The sequence below is a fragment of the Anser cygnoides genome, chromosome 15 (assembly GCF_040182565.1).
Source record: "Anser cygnoides isolate HZ-2024a breed goose chromosome 15, Taihu_goose_T2T_genome, whole genome shotgun sequence".
NCBI classification, from domain to species: Eukaryota; Metazoa; Chordata; class Aves; order Anseriformes; family Anatidae; genus Anser; species Anser cygnoides.
This window is the reverse complement of record NC_089887.1, coordinates 821,631-842,223: the sequence shown is the minus strand read 5'-3', so window position 1 is coordinate 842,223 and position 20,593 is coordinate 821,631. Positions and strand designations below refer to the sequence as shown.

At 52.3% G+C, this 20,593-nt stretch overlaps 3 protein-coding genes across 6 annotated transcripts; 1 reads left to right on the top strand and 2 right to left on the bottom strand.

Annotated features, from left to right (window-relative positions):
- Positions 1-628: 628 nt before the first annotated feature.
- NDUFAB1 (NADH:ubiquinone oxidoreductase subunit AB1) lies at positions 629-3,252 on the bottom strand. The gene is made up of 4 exons (XM_066977988.1): positions 2,949-3,252; positions 2,786-2,873; positions 1,592-1,703; positions 629-789 (listed from the first exon to the last, which is right to left on the bottom strand). Exons 1-3 carry the CDS (start codon positions 3,210-3,212, stop codon positions 1,612-1,614), a joined length of 444 nt encoding a protein of 147 aa, XP_066834089.1. The 5' UTR covers positions 3,213-3,252; the 3' UTR covers positions 629-789; positions 1,592-1,611.
- Positions 3,253-3,767: 515 nt separating this feature from the next.
- PALB2 (partner and localizer of BRCA2) lies at positions 3,768-14,437 on the bottom strand. Of its 2 annotated transcripts, XM_066977785.1 has the most exons (13): positions 14,245-14,369; positions 13,758-13,817; positions 13,558-13,660; positions 11,350-13,263; positions 9,821-10,629; positions 9,133-9,216; positions 7,788-7,949; positions 7,207-7,292; positions 6,768-6,929; positions 6,502-6,618; positions 6,040-6,127; positions 4,864-5,012; positions 3,768-4,025 (listed from the first exon to the last, which is right to left on the bottom strand). In XM_066977785.1, the coding sequence occupies exons 1-13, from the start codon at positions 14,332-14,334 to the stop codon at positions 3,794-3,796; spliced, it is 4,056 nt and encodes a 1,351-aa protein (XP_066833886.1). In that variant the 5' UTR covers positions 14,335-14,369; the 3' UTR covers positions 3,768-3,793. The 2 variants fall into 2 exon arrangements, with proteins under 2 accessions (XP_066833886.1, XP_066833887.1); XM_066977786.1 differs by lacking the exons at positions 13,558-13,660; positions 13,758-13,817 and having other exon boundaries at positions 14,245-14,437.
- On the top strand, positions 14,351-20,358 carry DCTN5 (dynactin subunit 5). 3 transcript variants are annotated; one of them, XM_066977794.1, is made up of 8 exons: positions 14,351-14,468; positions 14,619-14,687; positions 14,788-14,906; positions 15,349-15,460; positions 16,106-16,208; positions 16,574-16,665; positions 18,017-18,112; positions 20,109-20,358. In XM_066977794.1, the coding sequence occupies exons 1-7, from the start codon at positions 14,421-14,423 to the stop codon at positions 18,095-18,097; spliced, it is 624 nt and encodes a 207-aa protein (XP_066833895.1). In that variant the 5' UTR covers positions 14,351-14,420; the 3' UTR covers positions 18,098-18,112; positions 20,109-20,358. The 3 variants fall into 3 exon arrangements, with proteins under 3 accessions (XP_066833895.1, XP_066833896.1, XP_066833894.1); XM_066977795.1 differs by lacking the exon at positions 18,017-18,112; XM_066977793.1 differs by lacking the exon at positions 20,109-20,358 and having other exon boundaries at positions 18,017-18,676.
- Positions 20,359-20,593: the final 235 nt, after the last annotated feature.

Genomic DNA, 20,593 nt, shown 5'->3' with positions numbered 1-20,593 from the left:
GCCTCTTTGACATATGAAAGTGTTTCTTGGCTCAAAGGAAAAACTGTGTAGTGTCCAGAAATAACTTTTGTTTCTGTCTCAGGAGAGACTTAAAGCAAGCCTCTCATGCTGAGATGAGCTAGGCTTACAGAAACACCGACGTGATTTTGCTTTTCAGCATCAGCGAAGTCATTCCCCCTTTACTTTCCATCAAGAAAACTGAAACATTTAAAACAGAACTCGCTTGTTTTTACCAGCGCTTACAAAATAAATAGTAAAGGTAGAAAAAGGGCAGTTCATTGGAAAGAGCAGACACCAGTAGCAGCGAGATGACAGGAGAAGCCATCACCTCAGCGGCAGAGGGTACAGAGCCTTGTTGACAGCAGCGAGGGCTGTACAGGGGATGCTGGAGCGTCACACGCAGACGAATGGCAAACGCCCCTTCAGTCTGACACCCTCAGAGCCCAACAGACGCACGAGCAACGTGCAGCGTGCTGGGCAGGCAGTGCTTTTACCTCGCAGGGCAACAAGCCCTGGCTGAGCAAAGGCCACACTGCCGGCAAAAGCCTGGCTTACAGAACTGTCTGACACTGAAGACTAAGCACCGCGAGCCACCAACTGTGAAAGAGAAAAGCCATCAACACAGCAGTGGTCTTATATATTTATTCCTTCTTGTTTTTAAAGGACAACATATTCAGACAGCTTTAAATACAACGTCCAACAACTTTCTGATGAAAGCAGCAACAGTACAGCATGTGCGCTTATGTTCATACCCACTGACATCAGCCCCGTCCTAGTGGTAGACATCTCCTGTTAAAAAATAAAATCAGACATTTAATACTTCATCAGGTGGAAAGTGCTGTCTTTAGGCACCAAATAAGCTGGTCAGGCAGAGACAAGACAAGCCCTGGAGAATACCAAAGGAAGCGATATAATGAGACGGGGGCCTGAGAATCCCAGGATTCTCACCTTTATTCCACCCGTTCTTGGCTCAGGGACCGCAGCAAACGAGCACAGCTCCCTCACTGACCCTTTACACCTCAGTCCCATGGGGGGAGGTGAGAAGCGCAGAGAAGAGGAACAAACAGGAATATGCCCCCGCGCTACTGCCGCAGCTGGCCTGAGGCCAGCAGCTCATTTCCCCTGCAGCCCCCAAGTGCCTCGCAGGCGGTCGCTGCGACGCCCCCTTCCTGCCCATTTCCTTTCCTGCCGCAGCCCCAGCAGCTGCTACCAGCGGCTCGGAGCTGTGCCGGCAGACACAGCATGGCCCAGCACGCTCTGCGAGTGGCCGAGGAGCACCGAAACGATGGAGCTTCGTGACCACCAAGTCAACTCACTGCCTAATGAAAGGCCGGCAGATAACCGCGGTGCTTGGAGTGCCAGCGGGGCGAGATGAAAGGTCGCCGCGCCCCACACCCTCTGTTTTGGAAGCAGGAGATGCTTCCAAAGCCACGCACGCCTCATCCTCCCAGCTCAGCAGGCAGCTGCTGGCCTCGCGCCTGCCGTCCAGTGTCGGTCGCCTCGCGCCACACTCCCCTCTGCAGGCATCGCACGGGCACCCTGCGCGCGCAGCCACTGCCCCACACACCCGCAGAGGCACACTTGTACTTACTCTGCTTGGAAGAACGGCTCTTATTCATAAACATCCTTCTTATCTGCAATGTAATCTACAATTTCTTGTGGACACATTAGTTTTTCTGCATCTCCATCAGGAATTTCAAATCCTGGAAGAAAGTGCACGTATTTAGCCCAAAACAACGGAAACGGGAGCAAGGCTGGAGGAAGCAATTACTGCTGGCTCAGATGCCTGCAGCTTGGCTGAGCATAAACACGCAGGGGCTGCCGCTCCACTGCAGTTAGCCGACATTTCATTACTACGCTGTTTCAAGCCACGTTACGCCTTATGTGGTGCTGACTCTGGGTAAGAGACAAGGCAGAAACAGCTGGCAGCAGGCACTGCCAGGCCAGCCAGTGCCCCCTCACACGGAATTAGAGCTACTGATGCCTACCCAGAGCTCCCACAGCAACACCACGCACGCCAGAAGGGGGATGTTCAGGCAAGCAAGAGCCCAAAGCCCCTCAGCTCAGAGCCTGCTGTTGAGCACTCGTGCAACAAACAGCTCCTACAGAGCTGCAGAGAACTGCCTGGGACAGGGAGCGAGGGCTCTCAGCAGTGAACCGATCAGAAATATATTCCAGAATTTTGAGGTTCTTCTCTTTCTAGTCCTCGCAGCCCCACACTAACAATCCACCCAAGGTGTGCTGCAAGTAGATTAAATATATAGCATTAGTAAATGCTCTGAAGGTAAAACATTCTACCTCGGGTTTGGGGTTATTTATAGGAACCATAACCCAGGGACATTTATGGCGCAAAGCAGGCACATATTCCAGAATTTGAGAGCTTTAAATGAAAGCATGAGGAAGGCCAAAGTGAACCAAAATTTGAAATATAGACTAGTTAAAAAAAAACAACCAAACAACAACTGTATTCCAGCAGCATCAAGTACTGAAGATGAAGCTAGGAGGCAGGACGAGGCGCAGCGGTCACACCAAGTGCCTGCTGTCCTCGCTCGTCCGTTACGGCCACCCTGCCTGTCCGGCCGTGCTCTGGGGGTGCCCCGGGGCGCTGCGGGCAGCCAGCAGTAACTGCGCCCGCAGGGCCCGAGCCGAGCGGCGGCCGGGCGGTGCCTCCCGCAGGCCGTGCCTCCCGGAGGCCGGGGCCCGGTGCGGGTCACACGCAGCCCGGCACCGCCTGGCGCGTCGCGGGCAGGCTCGGCGGCGCCTCACGGAGCCGGGCCGGACTCACCGAACTCGTCCTCCATGGCCATGATGATCTCCACTTGGTCCAGGCTGTCCAGCCCCAGGTCCTTCACGAAGTGCGCCTCGGCCGTCAGCTGCGGGGACACAACGCGGTCAGCGCCGCGGCCGCCCCCCCGGTCCCTCCCAGCCCCCCCCGTTCCCCCGCTCGCCTTCTCGGGGTCGATCTTGTCGTACAGCTTCAGCACGTAGAGCACCCGCTCCCGGATGGCCGGCAGCGTCAGCGGCGGCAGGTCGGACAGCCGGCGGCACGGCGGCGGCAGGGCGGCGGGCGGCGGGGGCTGCGCCCGAGGGGGGCGGCCGGGCCCCAGGGTGCCGAGCCGCAGGGCCCCGGTGCGCGGGGCCCCGGCCCGCAGGGCGCCGTGCGCGGCGGGCAGCAGGCGGCGGACGCAGGCGGAGAGGACACGGCCCGCCATGGCGACCTCTTCCCGGCACGCACCGCGCCGCGCCCGGCGGCCACCGCGCCCGGCGGCTGGGGGGGGGGGGCGGGCCCGGCGGCACGGCGCCCCCTGCGGGCCGGAGGGGGCGGGAGCGGCACGGCGCCCCCCGGCGGCGGGAGGGGGCGGCGCAGTCCCGGGATCCCCCCCAACCACCCCCGGGTCCCCCGGCACCTCCCCCCCGGTACCCCCCCGGCACCCCCGGCCCCCCCCCAGTCCCCCGGCACCTCCCCCCCGGTACCCCCCAGCACCTCCGGGACCCCTCCCCGGCCCCCCAGAATCCCCCCAGCACCCCCGGGACCCCCCTAGCCCCCCGGGACCCCTCCCCAGTCCCCCGGGACCTCCCCCAGCACCCCCGGGACCCCCCCAGCACCCCCCTAGACCCCACCCCTCAGCCTCCCAGGACCCCCCCCCCAGTCCCCCCGGGAACCCCCGGCACCCCCGGGACCTCTCCCGGCCCCCCGGGACCCCTCCTAGTCCCCCCGGGACCCCCCCCCCAGCACCCCCGGGACCCCCGGCGCACAGACGGAGCCGTCCCGCACACAGCCGTTTAATGTCCCTCAGCTCCGCGGGGCGCCGGGCGCCGCGTACCGGTAGAGGCAGACGCTGCCGTCGCCGCGCCCCGCCAGCAGCCCCGCGCCCGCCGCGCCCCAGCGGACCAGGGCCCAGCCCCCGGCGGGGCCGGGCGGCAGCAGCGCCGTGCAGCGCCCCAGCAGCAGGTCCCACACCGCGATGGCTCCCGAGGACAGCACGGCCGCGGCAAGGGCGTCCTTCACCTCGCCCTCCACGTACCTGGGGGCAGACGGGAGGGTCACGCTGGGGAAAAGGCGAGTACAGCGCTTTTTAAATCGCGCCTCTTTCCGCCCAGAAAATTAACGAGCGAATTTAAGCCGACCCTAGGAAGCCGGGTTACGCTCCATACTGCGTCTCCAGCACACCTGAAAGAAAAGGCTGTTAAGGCAACCCCCCCCTGCTCTCGGCACGTGAAAGTTGTTCCGTCAGCCACGATCTCAATCTGCTAATCCTCGTGCACGTAGGAAATATTACGACGGATGCAAGAAAGCGCGTTGCAAGACTGAGTCTCAAAGGGCTTAGTCTTCAAAACACAAGATGGAGGAAGGAAAAGGTCATCTGACTGCAAACAGCTGCTTAACATCAATAAACCTAGCAAAGCATTAGTTAACATCACAAAGGCTTGGAACAGTCTCATTTGCAGAGACTTTCTCAGGAGGTTTCTGACTAGGGAGCTTGCCTGGTGAATGCAGTTACAGCATTTCCACAGTCACTTTCTGTGGAAAAAAGAAAAAAGCGTGCAGCACGCAGAACATCAGTTCTCCTGCTTGCTCACAGAGCCCCGGTGAGCAGAGCCCCTTGCTGAGCCGTGACGCAGGGAGCTCAGAGGTCAGCTCCCAGACTTGGCAGGAAGCGGGCAGGAAGCAGCCCACACCCTCACTGCATTCTAGCATATGTGCAGCGCAAATGGAAGTGACGGATGGCAGCGCCCTTATCATCGTCAGGACGGCAAGTGGAACCGCGCCAGCAGTGCTGCTCAGCTCGCTAATGGATTCTCCTCCAAAACCCCCTCCAAGGTATCGTGAAGATGAGCACGCAGGGTCCACAAAGTACTTGCCTTCCAGCATGTCCGGGTGGCAGGGAAGAGAAGATGACTCCAGTGCTTCTGGCTGTTTTGGGGTTGAATGCGATCACCCGGAATGCAGGATTTCCACAGGACTCGCTCTCTTTGGCGTGTGGATGACTTAAAACAACAAACAGAAGGCCCTGATACAAAGAGGAAAAACACATCACTAAAAACAACAGTAAGAGGGGAAAAAAACAAAGAATTTTCCAAAAATTAATTGCTACATTCTCCCTACAATCAAAGCCCCGTGGACAGTAATGCATTATTTTTACTGAATAAAATAGAAATGGTTTACTTTCCTTATCAAATTAGATTAAAAAAAAAAAAAGCAGCTGCTGACTGATAAGAGCTGATGCAATACAGCAGAATGACAGCTCAGTGATCCAAAGGATTTATGCACTTATCTTTCTGCTTGGAAAAGCTAAACTTGCTGTAGGATCCAGGGCATTTAAAGTAAAATTTCTGGGCCTCAGTTTAATCCCTAGGAACTTATAAATTTAACAAAACTCCATACAGACCAGCACAGCTGAAAACAACAGCTCACAGAACAGCCACAGGCCAGCATGAAATATGCTCAGATGTTCAGAGGAAGTCTCCAAAGAGTCTGACTCAAACCATCATCATCAGACAAGACATTCTTGTCTCAAAAGGTTAAATGCTGACTGGAAACAATCAAATCCTTGATAAATCACAAAATCTACCTAGAATCACAACACAGGTGGAAGCAAGTGACAAAGAATCATGTGTGAAACTTGGCTTTGATCAGTTTATGTTCCTCGGGGATGTACATTAATGATAGCCAGTTCAAACAGATTTTCTGACGACGGCAACATGCCATCACCACGCTGGCAGCTACCCGTGAAATGGAAGAGACTTACCAAGCATATGAGCAACAGTACGCCTGCTACCCACATACAAGATGACCTGGCCTATGCCTTGGAATGCGCTTTGATGCATCACGCTCGCTTTATCAGTCAGTATACTGCAGAAAGCCAAGAATTTGAGGTAGCCAGTGTGGCTAGCAGTTAAACTGTTTTCCTCTGAAATATCTTCAGTGAATCTCAATTGAGATGACATTTCAATCCACTCTAGAAACCCACTCCTTCAAGTCGCCACCACCGTTAGTGCAGTCCATGCAGAACTGCGTGCCTTATTTCACATACGTACAGAGTCAGAATATGCTCGATGGCAGATCGAAGCTGGGTAGGAATAACCAACATGCATCTTCTTCAGGAGCTGGCCAGTTTTCAAATTCCTGCAGTTGGTGGAAAGACAAATTCTGACTGCATGTCCATCCTCAATCTGGTATTTTCTAACCATAGCTGTAAGCCTATGCACTATGCGAGACGGACAGTTTCGGTTTCACAGAAACCAAACTAAAACACAACAAGAGGCCACAGGGAGGGATATAATGAATCGGACATAAAAGCAAGTGCAATTATAGCAGCATAGGTCACTCACTACCCATCTAACTGCACACCAGTTAAAGTGCCAGAGTAGGCCCTTTGACAATTATCATTTCACTGGTAAATCAACAGCCAACCAATGCCACTTGGTAACGTCTGCAGCTGTCAGAGCCACGACTTACACCCACAAGCTAAATCGTTTAACTGCATTAGAAATACTGACCAAACAACAATGCTGTTCACTGCAGTGGTGCCGACCAAGGCATCTTTCACTCCTTCTACTTCAGCAAAAGCTAAAACGGTTTCTTCAGGGGGCATCAAAGTCTGTCCGTGCTTGCTCCTGAACAGCAGATGCAAGTAAGTGAGAACAGGCGGCCAAAACAGTATGTTCTACATTCAGCACACCACCAGAAAGAAGAGGAACCAACACCTTTCTACATCTTTTCTTCCAACTGCCGCACTGAGACCAGACCAAACCAGAAGACTCACCTTCCTGTCTCTGAAAACGATACTACTTCCACTTCCTGCTCTTGCATGCTTCTGCTGCTGCTGACCAGCCTCCTATCCTTCAGCCCAAGAACAGCTTTTATATTCCCAGTTTTTACTAGTGATTGCTTGAATGAGTCATTCTCAGAAGAATAAAGCAAGAGCCTAAATTAGGAGAAAAATATGCATAATGACAGAAGGAAGCAAAATTCAAACATACCACAGCATATAAAAATAAGCATATGCTTAAACAGTCTAGCACCTCTAGGGTGAATAAGCAAATCTTTTCAGTTGATTTTTAGAAATCCCTCCCATATTTTCCAACTGTTAAAGCAACTGAGAATGACTCATTAGTAAGAGACAATTTCAACCACCACACAAGAGGAGAGTTAAGCTGCAGCTATTCAGGGTGCAAAGCACTAGTAAGAAATAAATACGGCACCTTATTTCTCCAATCTCCAGATTTCCCAGTGCTATACAGATGAGATTACAGGTGTCCAGCAGAGGAATGATCTGTATTACAGGAATCTAGAATAGCAAACCAAGAATATAGCGTCACCCACAATGTTCCTCTTCCTTTGACTTCACTCCCATTTTCTAGAGTGTTTCACGTAACATTACATGGGGCAGAACGAATTTTCAGACCCCTCTGAAGAAGCACACTTAGATGAACAGCTGAACTTTCGCTGAACGTTTACCTAAGCAAATAATCCCTATTGATATGAATCAAAAGATGTCTGCAGGGAGCCTAAAGATAAGAGCACAAGAGAGAGGCTGCGGTGCAGCCACCATTCAGTACACGAAGTATCAAATTCCAGCAGGTAACATGCAACCATACAAACCACTGGCCTTCTGCATCAGCAGCATAAATCACTGCCCTCTCTTGCCTGATGCAATGAAATATTTATGCCACCTAAAGAACAAACCTTGTATCCGAGCCTGCAAGCTCCCTGTATCTTGGGAATTAACACACCGGTGCAAGGAAGTTGTTCTAAGTTCTAGAAATTAAGATTGTGTTCATACCTCTCCAAGCTGCCAAGTATAGACCTTTCCCCAGTGGTCGGGTGCCAGAGGTTTCCACAAGGAAACCGAATTCTCACAAGCAGTCACCACACACAGCTCTCTGCAGCCCGCTGCTTCCCACCACACGGTGCTCACGTCCACAGCACAAGAACTTGAAGAATCCTGTCCAAAACAAAACAGTGATGGTTTTCTTCGGATGGATATGGTTGTCTAACATGGAGGTCCGGACTGAAAAGTTTGCTTGTGGTGACTCATTGTGACGAGAATTTGAGACTAATACTTAATTCTCAAGATGTTTGTTTTTGACTAAAGTGCCAGTAAGGCACCAAGGAAAACAAACCTGGTGGGTTGCACCCTCTGAGCAGTGAATAAATTAGCTCACTTCACAAAAATCACTTGTCACCGAAACCAACAGGGTCCCCACTGAGCTCACAGCTGGAGCAGGGCTGGAGGCACCACGGCACAGCCACAACAAAGCCCGAATACCGCCTACCTGTAGTCCTGCGCCTGCTTCCCTTACTTCACACGCAGGAGACAGGACTTGCAGTTGTACAGACTGTTTAAATCTGAACAAAGCGAGGGCATTCTCTTCTGCCCCGTAAGAAAGTTTTCAATTTCAGCCATGTTATTGTTGGCTGAACCCAGGGTTTCTTCTTGAGCAAAACTTTGCAGTTTAGCTTGGAAAAGCTAGAGGTGACCCAGCCCCCTGCGAGCTCATTTGGAATTCTGTTGGCTTTGCCGCGGATGTTGCTTCCTTGCCTGCTAACCCTGCTCTACCCCCTGCAAGGTAAGAGGACAGTGAAAGGGCCCCAACGCAGGACGAGACGGCTCAGCTGTGCAAACAGTCCTGGGCAAGATTTGCCTCGGTCACAGCACATACAGGCAAGGCTCTGTTCCAGAAGGCTGTGAACATCAACACACGGATTTGGCAATGCTGTAGTCCCCCTGCCCTGCAAAATTTGCTCCTTACTGGGTTACTTAGTCCCTGAAATGGTGACAAGAGGCCACGGGACAGGCACACTAGGGATGCAAGGACTCAGATCATTTTACCTGGGGCTGAAGAAAAATGCAGCAGTTCTGTTTGTTAAGGTACTTGCATGTGTTTAGAGATTTGTTATTCAGAAACAACCAATGAAATCCTTCCCCAGTCAAATGGACATATACGGGAACCCAGCCTTTCAGCATGCTTTACCACAAGTGAAGACAGAACTGATTAAATTAGGCAGCAATCTGTTTTTTTTTTTTTCTTCCAACTAGCCATCATGCATTTTTATTGCATTTTTGTTAAACTCTGTATTAAAGAGATGCCACTGACTCAGTAAACAATCGTCAAATGTTATCCTACCTTTAGCTTTGAAACAAACTGCAAGTTCTCTTCTGTCAAGCCATCAAACAGTACTGGAGTTGACTGTTCTGCTTCATTTTTTTTCTGCACAAACAAGAAAAAAATAAGATAAATTCAACTTCAAAAATTACATTCGGCATTTGCAAGAATGAGGCAGAAATGTAAATTCACTTTGCATGCAGCAGAGAGCTGTGATAGGAGCACCTTTTTGTACTTGCATGCCTTTGAAAAATAAGAGATCCCAGACAGGTTATTCCCTGTTTTCACCTGGAAACTGTTTTTCAACACCACTTTGCATCTCTCAGACCCATTCTCACCGTCAGAGACAAGTCATTTTTTCAGCACTCCTTCCACATGTTGGACGTAGGAGACAATCCTAGCTGTACTGTTCGTTAAGGCAGACCAGCATTACACGGGTGCCAGAAACCTTTTGTTCATATACACGTTCCGAATGTGAGCACTGCCACCCACATCTCCAGTCTTATTAAGTAGGATTTTAAAGAGTTTGCTCTTGAGGTTAAAAGACCTTTAGGCAACAGATGAAAACCAAACCCTTAAAAACTCAGCTAAAAGACCGGCAGGGCTGGCATGCAAAGAGGCCTTTCCTCAGAAAGGTGAGCCTATGGAAGAGGGGACTCACCCACAAAACTAAGGCTTAGTACCCTTGGCAAAGAGGCCAGCTTGTTACCTGTTCAGGAGATCTGCAGGATCTCTGCTGTTTGCTCTGTGATTGCTGATGCTTCTCCAAGGCCACAGCCTCGTCTGATCTATTATTAGGGTGTCTTTCAGCTTCTAAATGAAATGTTGTACCTTGTCCTTCCTCTTGTCTAGCAGATCCCGCACCACGGCTGTCCAAGTGCAGTGGAATGGCAGAGTCTTTGCATTCCCTATCATCCACGACCCGGGCAGGTGCTTCTTGAGAGGAACGCAGGCTGACTTGCAAAGGAGGTACAGAACATGTACTGGGGAAGAGCTCACTGCAAACAGATGGTAGAACAGCTGGGGTTGCACCCAAGACAGGGAAAACAGATGAGGAAATGTGAGACTCGGGCTGAACGGGAGCACCAGTTGAGATAGTCCCCACGGGAGTAAACAGCAATTCATGTGTGGAAAGTTCCATCTGGGAAGCCGGGCTTTCCAAATGAGATGACTTGGGCGACCCGCTTTTGAGCAGTGAAATCAGATTCCTTTTGAGCCCTTTTTCTTCTGCCTTCATTTCTGCAGCTTGCACGTCCTCTGAAGCCAGACCATCCCCAAACACACTAGGAACAAAAGCCTCCAAGTCATTCACAGGGGAAGATTCACATTTCTCAAGTTTTAATAGTCCAAATTCCTCATCAGGTAGATGAAATTCTTCAATACCCAGTTTGGGGACCAGCCACTGGTGACTGCGGAAGGAAAAGAGAGAGCTGGAAGTACCGGCGCCTGTAGCAGGAAGACCAAGAGAAGCAGTACCCTCTGAATCCATTTGATGGCCAGGTCCTCCTTTGCTCTCATCTAGACAAACACAAGAATTCAAGAGAGAACATCACATCAAAACACAAACAGCAACTAGCTGGTTCAGAATTTCTCATCTAGAGTGTCATCTATTTTCCAAAAAAAAGGAACCATACCCATCTTAACACGTGGAAGTGGCACTTTCCTGGAAATACACACTATTCCACAACTGCTCTGCATCAAGCCTGCAGCTAAAATATCACTGCCAAAGACAGTCAAAACTAACTGAGTGCCCGACCAGTTTGTTTGGGTTTTCTCCGCACATTTTCTCTTTCTACAATATTCCTGGACTTTCAGGTATACTAATCTTTGTTTCACACTTGTCAGTGCTAAAAAAAAATCATTAATATGCAGACTCAGTTGGACAAACAGAGATTTACATCCATTTACTGGAAAATCAGGTAGAGTGTGCACAACATCCACTCCAAAAGGAAAGGCAGCTTACGAAGTTCCCAGCCCTGCTCCTTATCCATGCACAGCCGTTCATTTTCTGTCACTGTACTGAGGCAGAAATTTCTGGAATTGTGCAAGGAACACAGGCACCACAATGATCTAAATTTTAAAAACAACTTGTCAAGAAAAAAAAAATAATTAACCCATATCAGACTTTCTTGAATAAAAATAAGTCGGTGCAAACAGCAGTGCATGAACTCACTCATGTGTTTCCTTGCCTTGCTCTTGGGCTCTAGTTTTAGGGAGTGCTTGTATTTGATGAAATACCTTTGGAGGCTTGACTGTCTCTCTGTCTTGCAGAGGAACGCAGGGAGCGGCGTGGAGGGACGTTAATTGCTAGAAGCTGTTCAGCCCCGCAGGCTGCTTGCACGTGCTGACTCTTAACATGTTCCACCGGAGATTTATCAGATTGACACACACTCAGCTTGCGTTCCAGATCACCTGTGTGGCTGACAAAAGTTTCGTTCCTTGGGTTTGGAGAGTCACTTTTCTGCAGTGGATTTTGAACCTGTTCTAAAAGAGTCTTACGGCATTTGCCAAGTACTTGGCTTCCACCAGGAGGATCAGCACTTGTCGGCTGTATCGCACCAGTTGCTCCAGACCCAAGAGCTGCAGCAACAGACAACCGTCTCTCTTCCAAAGATGATTTTTCAAGATTAGCTTCACAGTTTTCCTTTTCACTCGGATACTCATTTGATAGCGGGCTACTGCTTTCCCTTGGTGTTAGGAGATCCAAACTTTCTACGAGTTCCTGTGACGTTTGATTCACAAGAGGTTTGCAGGCAGACTTTCTTCTTCCCTTTTGTTTCCTCTGCGATCGCCTCTGATCTCGCTTTGTGCTTGTGATGCTGCTTTGAGAAATTGACCCCGGTGAATTGCTGCTTCCACTGGATGTAAGAAGAGTTTTCTGAGGACTACTTGAATTCACTGGATCATTTTCCGTACAAAGAAAAGGGAATGGCACAACTGCTGACTCCAAATCATTTTCATCCGTTTCTTGGGAGGGCTGACTTGAATTGGCATCTTTCTGCTTGCATTTACTTCGCTGACCTTTCTTGCTCCTGCCCAGCTGGCTAAGAATTACAGCATCAAGGTCCACTTTCCTCTGGCAATTAGACATGCGTCGAGTTGTCCTGACATAGTATTCAACTGGAAAGAGAAGCCCCTCAACCATCGTGCAGGAACTCAGTGCACTTTCAGGAGCTGTTACATTTTCTAGATGAGAAAGTCTAGACTGAATTTCAAGCTGTTGATTCTCCAACAGTTTCTCAGCATTGCCCAGAGCAAGATCTGAAGGAAAGGCATTTAAACCACCAGTGTCATTCTCATTTCCTTCATGGCTTTTGCTCTCCTTAATTATCTTGTTATTTCTGCCAGGGGGCAATACTTCATTTTCTGACGTTAAACCCAAGAGCCTGCGTAATTCTCCCTGATCTTTGTGTATGCTCTCACTGCCCGTTTGTTTTATTACCCTGAAAGACTCTTTTCCACCATCACCACCGGCATCAAGTAAAACAGATTCACCATTCTCTGAACACAGCTGTGCAGGCTCACGGTTATCGGATGTGGCCACAGCACCTGGGGACTCGGGCTGCCAGACATCACTGCTGTCCCCCGGGACACATGGCCATAACTCAGGCACTCCCAGAGGGAGACTGTCTTCAAGCACGTCTTGTAGAACTCCCAATTCAGCATCTGGAGGAGTTAAACTGTTTTCTTGTTTCCCCACGATGCCTGGTCTGGACTCGCTTTGGGCATTTGCCTCAGTGCTTGAGAAACTGCTTTGCCTGAAGACTGGTGACCGAAGTTGCTCTGCACTGCCAGTTTGATTTTTCACCGTTTCATCAGCCTTGATTCGATGCACACCATGCGCCGATTCCCTTTTCTCTGATATCAGAGCCTTTGTCCTCCTCCTCCTCAGCTTCATCATGCTTCTCAAGGTTTGGGTTTTTTTCTCCGCAGTTGCAGGCCTCGAGACTCCACAGCATGCATTGTCCTGGCGAGCCTGTATGCTTTCTGCCCGTGAGCTGTCCTGCAAACCAACTTCATTACTGACAAATTCAGGAGCGTGTTTAAGTGTGACAGAAGTTTTCCTCTCTGTGTCAGGAACCGAGCAGGTTTCAGGCTGTAAGGGACAGGTTTCGTGTTTGTCAGCACTAGGAGATTCGCTATCTCTGGAACCTGTTGGAAAAAACCTCACATGCGTAAAGCACTCCCAGCAAGGTCAAGCCCAAGGAGAACATCACACAATAAAGCTGGACGACTTTGGAGAAGTGAGAGACTGGGAGCTTACAGTCGCGATCAGAGGGCACCAGCGGACGCGGCAGAGGAGGGGAGGGAAGTTACCGCGAAGGGAACGATCTCGTTCTGTTCCAAGGGCCGCCCGCCGAGCACCGCGGGCAGGGGACGCGCGAGGACGACTCGAGCCCGAGCTGGGGCGGCTCAGGGGGGCCGCGGGGCACCTCCCGGTCCTACCTGCGGGGCTGCGCCGCCCCCCCGGCTCCGCGGGCCGCCGCACTCCGTCCTCCGCCGCCGTCCTCCCGGCGTGGCTCCGGGCCCGCTCGGCTCGCCGCGCCCGCTGGGGACACACGGGGGGAGCGGGGCTCGGACCGGCCTCCGGGCACCCCCCCGCGGGCCCTGCCGGGCCCGGCCCCGCCGCCGCCCGCCCCGCTCACCCGCAGCCGGCTGACGGTCTCGCTGTACTCCCGCCGCAGCAGCGCCAGCTTCTCCCGCAGCTGCGGGACACGAGAACGGCGGGTCGGGGGGGGGGGGGGGCGAGCCGGGACGGGCCGAGCCGAGCCGAGCCGCCTGGGCATAGCCCGGGCCCCGGGCCCGGTCCCGGTCTCGGTCCTGATCCCGGTCCCATCCCCGTCCCGGTCCCGGTCCCGATCCCATCCCGGTCCCGGTCCCATACCAGTCCCGATCCCGGTCCCGGTCCCGGTCCCATCCCCGTCGCGGTCCCAGTCCTGGTCCCAGTCCCATCCCCGTCCCCATCCCGTCCCCGCCCCCATCCCCATCCCCATCCCCGTCCCGGTCCCATTCCCATCCCGGTCCCATCCCCGTCCCGGTCCTGGTCCCATCCCCGTCCCCATCCCCAACCCCGTCCCCATCCCGGTCCCATCCCATCCCCGTCCCGTCCCGTCCCGTCCCGCCCCCCCCCACCTTCTCCCTCTCGGCTCCGCTCAACGCCGCTCCCGCCGCCGCCTCGGCCATGGCCGCCTCCTCCCGTGCCCATGGCAACGGCGCCGCCATTGGTGGCGCCCGCGGCGGAAGCGGTGGCCGGCGGCGGGAAGTGACGCGCCGGAAGCGGGCGGCGGCCGGGCGGAAGCGGCGCGGCCATGGAGCTGGGCGAGATGCTCTACAACAAGTCCGAGTACATCGAGACGGTGCGGGGCGGGGGGGGTGGGTGGTGCATCACCTTCATCCCCCCCATCTTCATCCCTATCCTCATCCCCCTTATTCTCATCCCCCTCATCCTCATCTTCATCCCTCTCCTCACCCCCGTCCCCCTCACCCCTCTCCGCTTGTCCCCGCAGGCATCGGGCAACAAGGTGAGCCGGCAGTCGGTGCTGTGTGGCAGCCAGAACATCGTCCTCAACGGCAAGGTACGGGCGGCACCAGGCCCGGCTCCAGCGCGGCGCTGGGCACGGTGTCCGGCAGCGGTGCAGGGACAGCAGCTCGCTGACCTCTCCCTCCCTCCTCCAGACGATAGTCATGAACGACTGCATCATCCGCGGCGACCTGGCGAACGTGCGGGTGGGGCGGCACTGCGTGGTGAAGAGCCGCAGCGTCATCAGGCCACCCTTCAAGAAGTTTAGCAAAGGGTAAGAGCGCTCCTTCCTTTGCGGAAGCTGAAATCTGCACGCTTAGAATGTTCCAGTTTGGCTAAGGTCCAGCCCTGTCCAGAGGGATAGGTTTCCCTTGTAACGATTTTATAATTAAGTCCCTCTACATCTGCCTCCTCAAATTTGCAGCTTTACCTTGAGGGCTAATGTTCCGTTCAGACTAATGTGAAACGGCTGTGATGTAGTTAAATAGCGAAGCAAAGAACACATTTCACTCGTTCTTCACTTGTTTGTGATGTCTTCGTGGTGTTTATCGGGGCCACCTTTTAGAAATATCTGAGAAAAGACCAGTTACTGTTCAGTCTTCCATAGCATCACGTCTGCCTCTGGTTTTCCAGTTGGACACAGGAGACTGCAGTGCAACTTTGGGCCCAACAGTCCATACGTTGTGCCACCTGAGTAAATGACTCTTCTGTCGCAGGGTCGCTTTTTTCCCTCTCCACATTGGTGATCACGTGTTCATAGAAGAGGACTGTGTTGTCAACGCGGCCCAGATTGGCTCCTACGTCCACATAGGCAAGAACTGTGTCATTGTGAGTGCTCTTTCTCAGTCTTTCCTTGAGTCTCTTGCGTATTGTTCAGGCTTTGTAGCGGCAGAGGAGAGGTGTGTGTATCAGCTGCCAGGAGCGAGCGTGCTTACTGCGTGCTGGTCCATCCTTCACAGGGAGCGGTGCTCTTGATTTTGCTGTTCTGAGGACGGCAGATACAGCTGAGCACTGTTTGGAAAACCAGTACCAACAGCATCGTCCCTAATTTAGGCACTTCCTGAATAGCCGTTGTCCCCACGGCAGGGGAGGCAGCCTTTTCACAGAGCGCAGGCGTAATTGTGTTGCTGTGCAGACAATGTGAAATAATCAAGGTCTCTGCTGAACTGCAGAAAGCCTTGCTATGTTACTGCATGACTTGGGTTCTGGGTGCAAACTGACATAAATGAACGTGCAGTTGCAAGTATGTGTGTTAGTCAAGAGCAAAAGGACTTCTTTCCTTAGGAAAAGATGGATTGATACAGTCCTTCAAGTACTGTTGGGAAGAACATTCAGGGCAGAGATCTATTTGCGTGATCTTGTATGCAGATTGTATTTTGAAGAGTTAAACCTGTTGAAGCTTAGGTAACTTATAAGGACTAAGCAAAAGCCTCTAGTATTTTAAGTACAAGTTCTGTCTAACTGGTGTTTTAGGGTCGTAGATGCGTTTTGAAAGACTGCTGCAAGATCTTAGACAACACAGTGCTGCCTCCCGAAACAGTGGTCCCGCCTTTCACAGTCTTCTCGGGCTGCCCAGGTATGCTCCCTCTAATTTTACTTGTACGTAAATGTGGATGAGATGGATATTCTTACATTAAAACAAGACTGCTATGGCAGAGACTCCTACTGGCATTTTGTACCTAGCAGTGAAGGCGTAGGACGCTCGGTGAACTGAAAAGTCACAGTTTGATTTGTGAACCTTGCTGCTGTGCTGTGTGTTTGGGCTGTGTGTGTTCACTCAGAACGATCCTGCTGTGTTCTGCGCGAGAGAAGAGCCCTTAGCTGCTCCCGCAGTATTTCCTTGCAGTTCAATCAAAGTAGCTGCTCTGAACGTCGAATGTAAGCTCATTTCTGCTTTCTCGTGCAAGAACACCGATGCTCACACTCTTGTTCTTCTTCCAGGACTCTTCTCTGGTGAACTCCCGGAGTGTACCCAGGAACTCATGATTGACGTTACAAAGAGCTATTACCAGAAGTTCTTGCCACTCACCCAGGTCTAGTAGCCTATTTACCGCGTTTCAGAGCAGTAAAGGCGCGTAGGAGTATTTGGGGGCAGGGAGAGGAATTTGTTCCGAGAGCCCAGGCCGTGGCCCTCTGCTGTTCCTGACCCCTCCTGTGCGCGTTCCTCAACACCAATGGTCTGGCCAAGCGGTGCCCTGGGGAGGCTGCTGTGTCTTGTTGTGTACCCTTTGTATGCTCATCTGAATGTAATCCATTCCATGTTGTCTGAATTGTGTCATTAAATGTTCTGGAGTTAGGAGAGCTGGTTCTGTTCCCTTCGGGGCAGCACCTCCACGTTTCAGCTGGGGAGCAAGGCAGAGCTGACAGAACATACTCCGCAGCCAAAGCCTGTCTTTCGTGTCTGTTCTGATCCTGACCCAAAGCCAAGCGGGTTTTCTGCTAGAAGCAGCCTCCATGCTAGACCAGCAGTGCTGTGTGGCTGATGGACTTGTTACAGGCAGATATTCACCACGGTTCATTAGAGGCAATGCTTTCCTTCGGAAAAACATTTGCTGATGCACAGGCCTGTGTTTCGAGGTGGCTAGTGTCTTCCTTTTCTCCCTGTGGACCGAGACTCTCTCCTGTGGGGACAGGATATCTTTCAACATCCTGCGATTGGCTTTAGAACTTCGGGTTGACATTGAAACTATCTTTATACGCCTTGCCCGTGTCCTGGTATTGGCTGTGGCAGAGCTAATTTTGTTCACAGTAGTTCGTTTGGTGCTGTGTTTTGTGTTCGTGATGAAAAACAGCGTTGATAACACGCTGGTGTTGTAGCTGTTGCTGAGCAGTGCTTGTGTTCGGTCAAGGCCTCCTCTTTCTCGTGCCGCACTGCCATCGAGTAGGCTGGGGTTGCACAGGAAGCTGGGAGGGGACACAGCCAGGACAGCTGACCCAGCCTGGCCAAAGGGGTATCCCATAACACGACAGCAAGCTTGGCAATAAAAGTTGGGGGCAAGAAAGGGCGAAGGGGTCATCTGGAGTTACGGCATCTGTCTTCCCAAGTCGCTGTCAGATGTTGCTTTCTTTGAAGCGGCTAAATACCTGCCTGCTGGTGGCAGGGGTGAATGAATTCCTTATCTCGCTTTGCTTGTGCTCCTGTTTTATCTCAGCCAGTGAGTTTTCTCACTTTCCCCTTTCTGATTCTCCCTCTCGTCCCGCTGAGGGGGAGTGAGCGAGCTGCTGTGTGGTGCTTGGCTGCCTGCTGCCTGCTGGGGTTAAACCACAGCAGCCTGACAGGACGCTTCTTAGCTCTTAGGATAGACACCGGTGCGGTGCTCTTGCCCATCGTGCAGGGTTAGGATGCTCTTTGCTGATGCACGTTCTTTCTCCTGAACATTGCAGACCTTAGAGAGCCAAAAGGCTTTGGAAAGAGAAGTACCGTGCCACTCTCAGAACTCAGTGCAGCAGCAAGTGGGGAATTAAAAGCAGACACTGGAGGTGGGTGAGAGAATGCTGCAATTGTCCCCATTTGTTACCCAGTGTATATATGTGCAGAAAGCTCTTTGGTGCTTCTTTGCATTACAAAACTGAAGATAGAAATTCAGACATCTTGGAAAGAGTGAACATTTCATTTTGGACAAGTAATACAGCAGGAATAATTCTTCCTGGGAACGGCTGTACGCAAGTTGGAGGCAGCTGACGCTTGTGGGTACCTGACTCAGTACCAAACAATTGGCCAAAAGTGAATTTGCCTGCTCTGTCCGTGTTACATCTTAACATCAGCCCTCTGTAACTCCTAACACTGGGACTCCTGCATGTTGTAGCGTAGCAGCAGGAGGCCAGAATGCATTTGATAACGTAGTGAGCATACAGCTGGGAGATCAGCAGCCCTGGGGCCTCCAGCTGCTGTATATAGTGCAAAGTACTGATACCCCTCAAATAGCAAACAGCTGTACAAGTACTAAGTGTGTAGTGACTGCTGTTAATCAAATGTAAAACCACTGTCTGGTTTGTTTGTATTTTACTGTACATAAATTAAAGCCTCTTAAGTTGTTCAAGTAACTCAAGGTTGTGACTTTTCAAACCAAACTTGAGACCAGCGAGGTTCCTGTTGTGCCTGTGCACAGGAGCCAGTCTCTTGGTCTGACTCCGACAGCACAGTGTCCGTGCGTTGAAGAAGTGAAGTGCGGCGTGAAACAGCTTCTGCTTCTGTGTCTGAGCTGATGGCTTTCACCAGCAGATCATTCCAGCGTTGCTGGTCCATAATGCCTCTGCTAGAGCACGACTTTGCTTCACGTCTTTGTGCTGAAGTGAGAGTGCCAAAGCCACCACGGTGACTGCGATGCTCTCTGCAGCACGGGAACTTCAGACTCACTATTTGGTACAGAGGCAGCTCCCGTAGTGTTGCTTCAGGCATTTGGAAATGGCCTGCTCTTGGAATCTGGCCGTTCCAGATGGTGTGACCCCTGCAAGGAAAGCAGGGGCTGGAGCTAGCTTGTGGCAGGAAGCACAGCTGGGACAAGAAGACAAAGGGTTTTTTTGTTGCAGCTGCAAGAACTGGGCTGAAATCTCCGATGCAATAGATCAGTTAGGTCACCTGTCTGGTTTCGAGAGAGGTAAAATGTTTGCTAGAAGCCCAGCTCCAGCAGGACAGTTGTATCACCTAGTCCCATACTGGCTAGGACTACCCGTTCCGTGACAGCTGTGCTCCTCAAGCCTCCCCTGAAGCGGGAGTGCAGACAAGTGCAGACGGCAGCTGTGCTCTTTCTGTGATCTTCTAGGCCGGGGTTACGTCCGTGTGAAAGGCCTGGGCTTGCCACTTTTTGTGGGTGGAAAAAATATCCAGTTGCAAGTGTTCTTGTACTACGTGTGTACTGCAGGCAGCTTTCTCATTGACTTCAGCTTCGACAAATATTCAGTTCCTCCTGCCCAGAATCTTACCAGCCCTTGCAAAAGCCCTTTGCTGTGAGGGGCTATAGGAGGCCTACCCGGTCACAAGGCCTGACGGGGTTTGGCATTCCCACAAGATTTTCTGCAGGTCGGACATTTAGGTGTTTGTGCTGCCGCTTGTGAGTACTACTTTGCCCCGTTAAGTGGCCATCAACCATCTCTTGAAGCGTGGGAAGCAGCAGCGAGCCTGGTCAGGGAGGGCCCCTCTGTGTGCTGTGTTACCGTGTGTCACTGCGGGGTTCCCACACCACGGCCCTCTTCACCGGGATTGCTTGATTAAAGACCACCGAGGGGCAGTGCGAAGCCGCGCTGCGGGACTGGGAGGGGGCAGGAGGAGGCGGCTGCCAAATTAAGGGAGGCGAGTCTGAGAGTGGAGTTGTCTCAGAACGATGCATTTCCATGCCCACTCGAGCAGCACAGCTGCAGTGCACGGAGGGGTACGTAGGTGCACAGACCGTGACGCGTTTCTCAGCCTGCGCTGCCGTCCAGCAGGCTGAGCAGCCTTCCTGCCTTAATTAAAACCTGTTTTGTTGTCTCCATCAAGGTGGCCTCTGCCAGGGTCTAAAAAGTCGCCACCGAAGATCCCAAACGCCCAGCAGCGTTAACATTCCTTAGATTTGGCTCCTTTTTCCTGTCCTCTGAAGCATCCCTCTGACCCGGGCTCACCTCTGCGCCGCTGCCAGCTCTCTGGAAAGATGGAGTGTGATGAGGCAGCAGCATGCTGCTGCGGCCCCTGGCGAATAGTTGCCTGATGTCAACGTGCAGTGCCGTGCAATAAAGCATGACTTCTCACAGCGGGCTTTGCTGCATAGCTGAAGCGTAGCTGTAGGTGTGGGGGAAGCGCTCTCGGGGAGGGAAATTCCTTCTTTCAGGAATCTTTTAGAAGTGGTCGCTTCAAACACTACGTCCCTTGCTTCCCTGGTCCCATACGCGTTATTCCAGTTTGCTCTGACCAAGGCTGGCGGGCCGTGCTGGTCACTCTTACGCAGGGCATGGAGAATCCTCAGGAACATGCAGCTGGGGCTTCAC

Coding starts and splice junctions, on each gene's coding strand:
- PALB2 (XM_066977785.1), bottom strand. CDS start 14,334: ATGGCGGCGCCGTTGCCATGGGCACGGGAGGAGGCGGCCATGGCCGAG. Junction 6,930..7,206: donor CTGGAGATTGGAGAAATAAG/GTGCCGTATTTA, acceptor CTCCTAATTTAG/GCTCTTGCTTTATTCTTCTG. Junction 4,026..4,863: donor CCACCCGGACATGCTGGAAG/GCAAGTACTTTG, acceptor GTCTGCCCCCAG/GTACGTGGAGGGCGAGGTGA.
- NDUFAB1 (XM_066977988.1), bottom strand. CDS start 3,212: ATGGCGGGCCGTGTCCTCTCCGCCTGCGTCCGCCGCCTGCTGCCCGCC. Junction 2,874..2,948: donor ACAAGATCGACCCCGAGAAG/GCGAGCGGGGGA, acceptor GTGTCCCCGCAG/CTGACGGCCGAGGCGCACTT. Junction 1,704..2,785: donor GGCCATGGAGGACGAGTTCG/GTGAGTCCGGCC, acceptor ACTTTCTTCCAG/GATTTGAAATTCCTGATGGA.
- DCTN5 (XM_066977794.1), top strand. CDS start 14,421: ATGGAGCTGGGCGAGATGCTCTACAACAAGTCCGAGTACATCGAGACG. Junction 14,688..14,787: donor ACATCGTCCTCAACGGCAAG/GTACGGGCGGCA, acceptor TCCCTCCTCCAG/ACGATAGTCATGAACGACTG. Junction 14,907..15,348: donor TTCAAGAAGTTTAGCAAAGG/GTAAGAGCGCTC, acceptor CTTCTGTCGCAG/GGTCGCTTTTTTCCCTCTCC.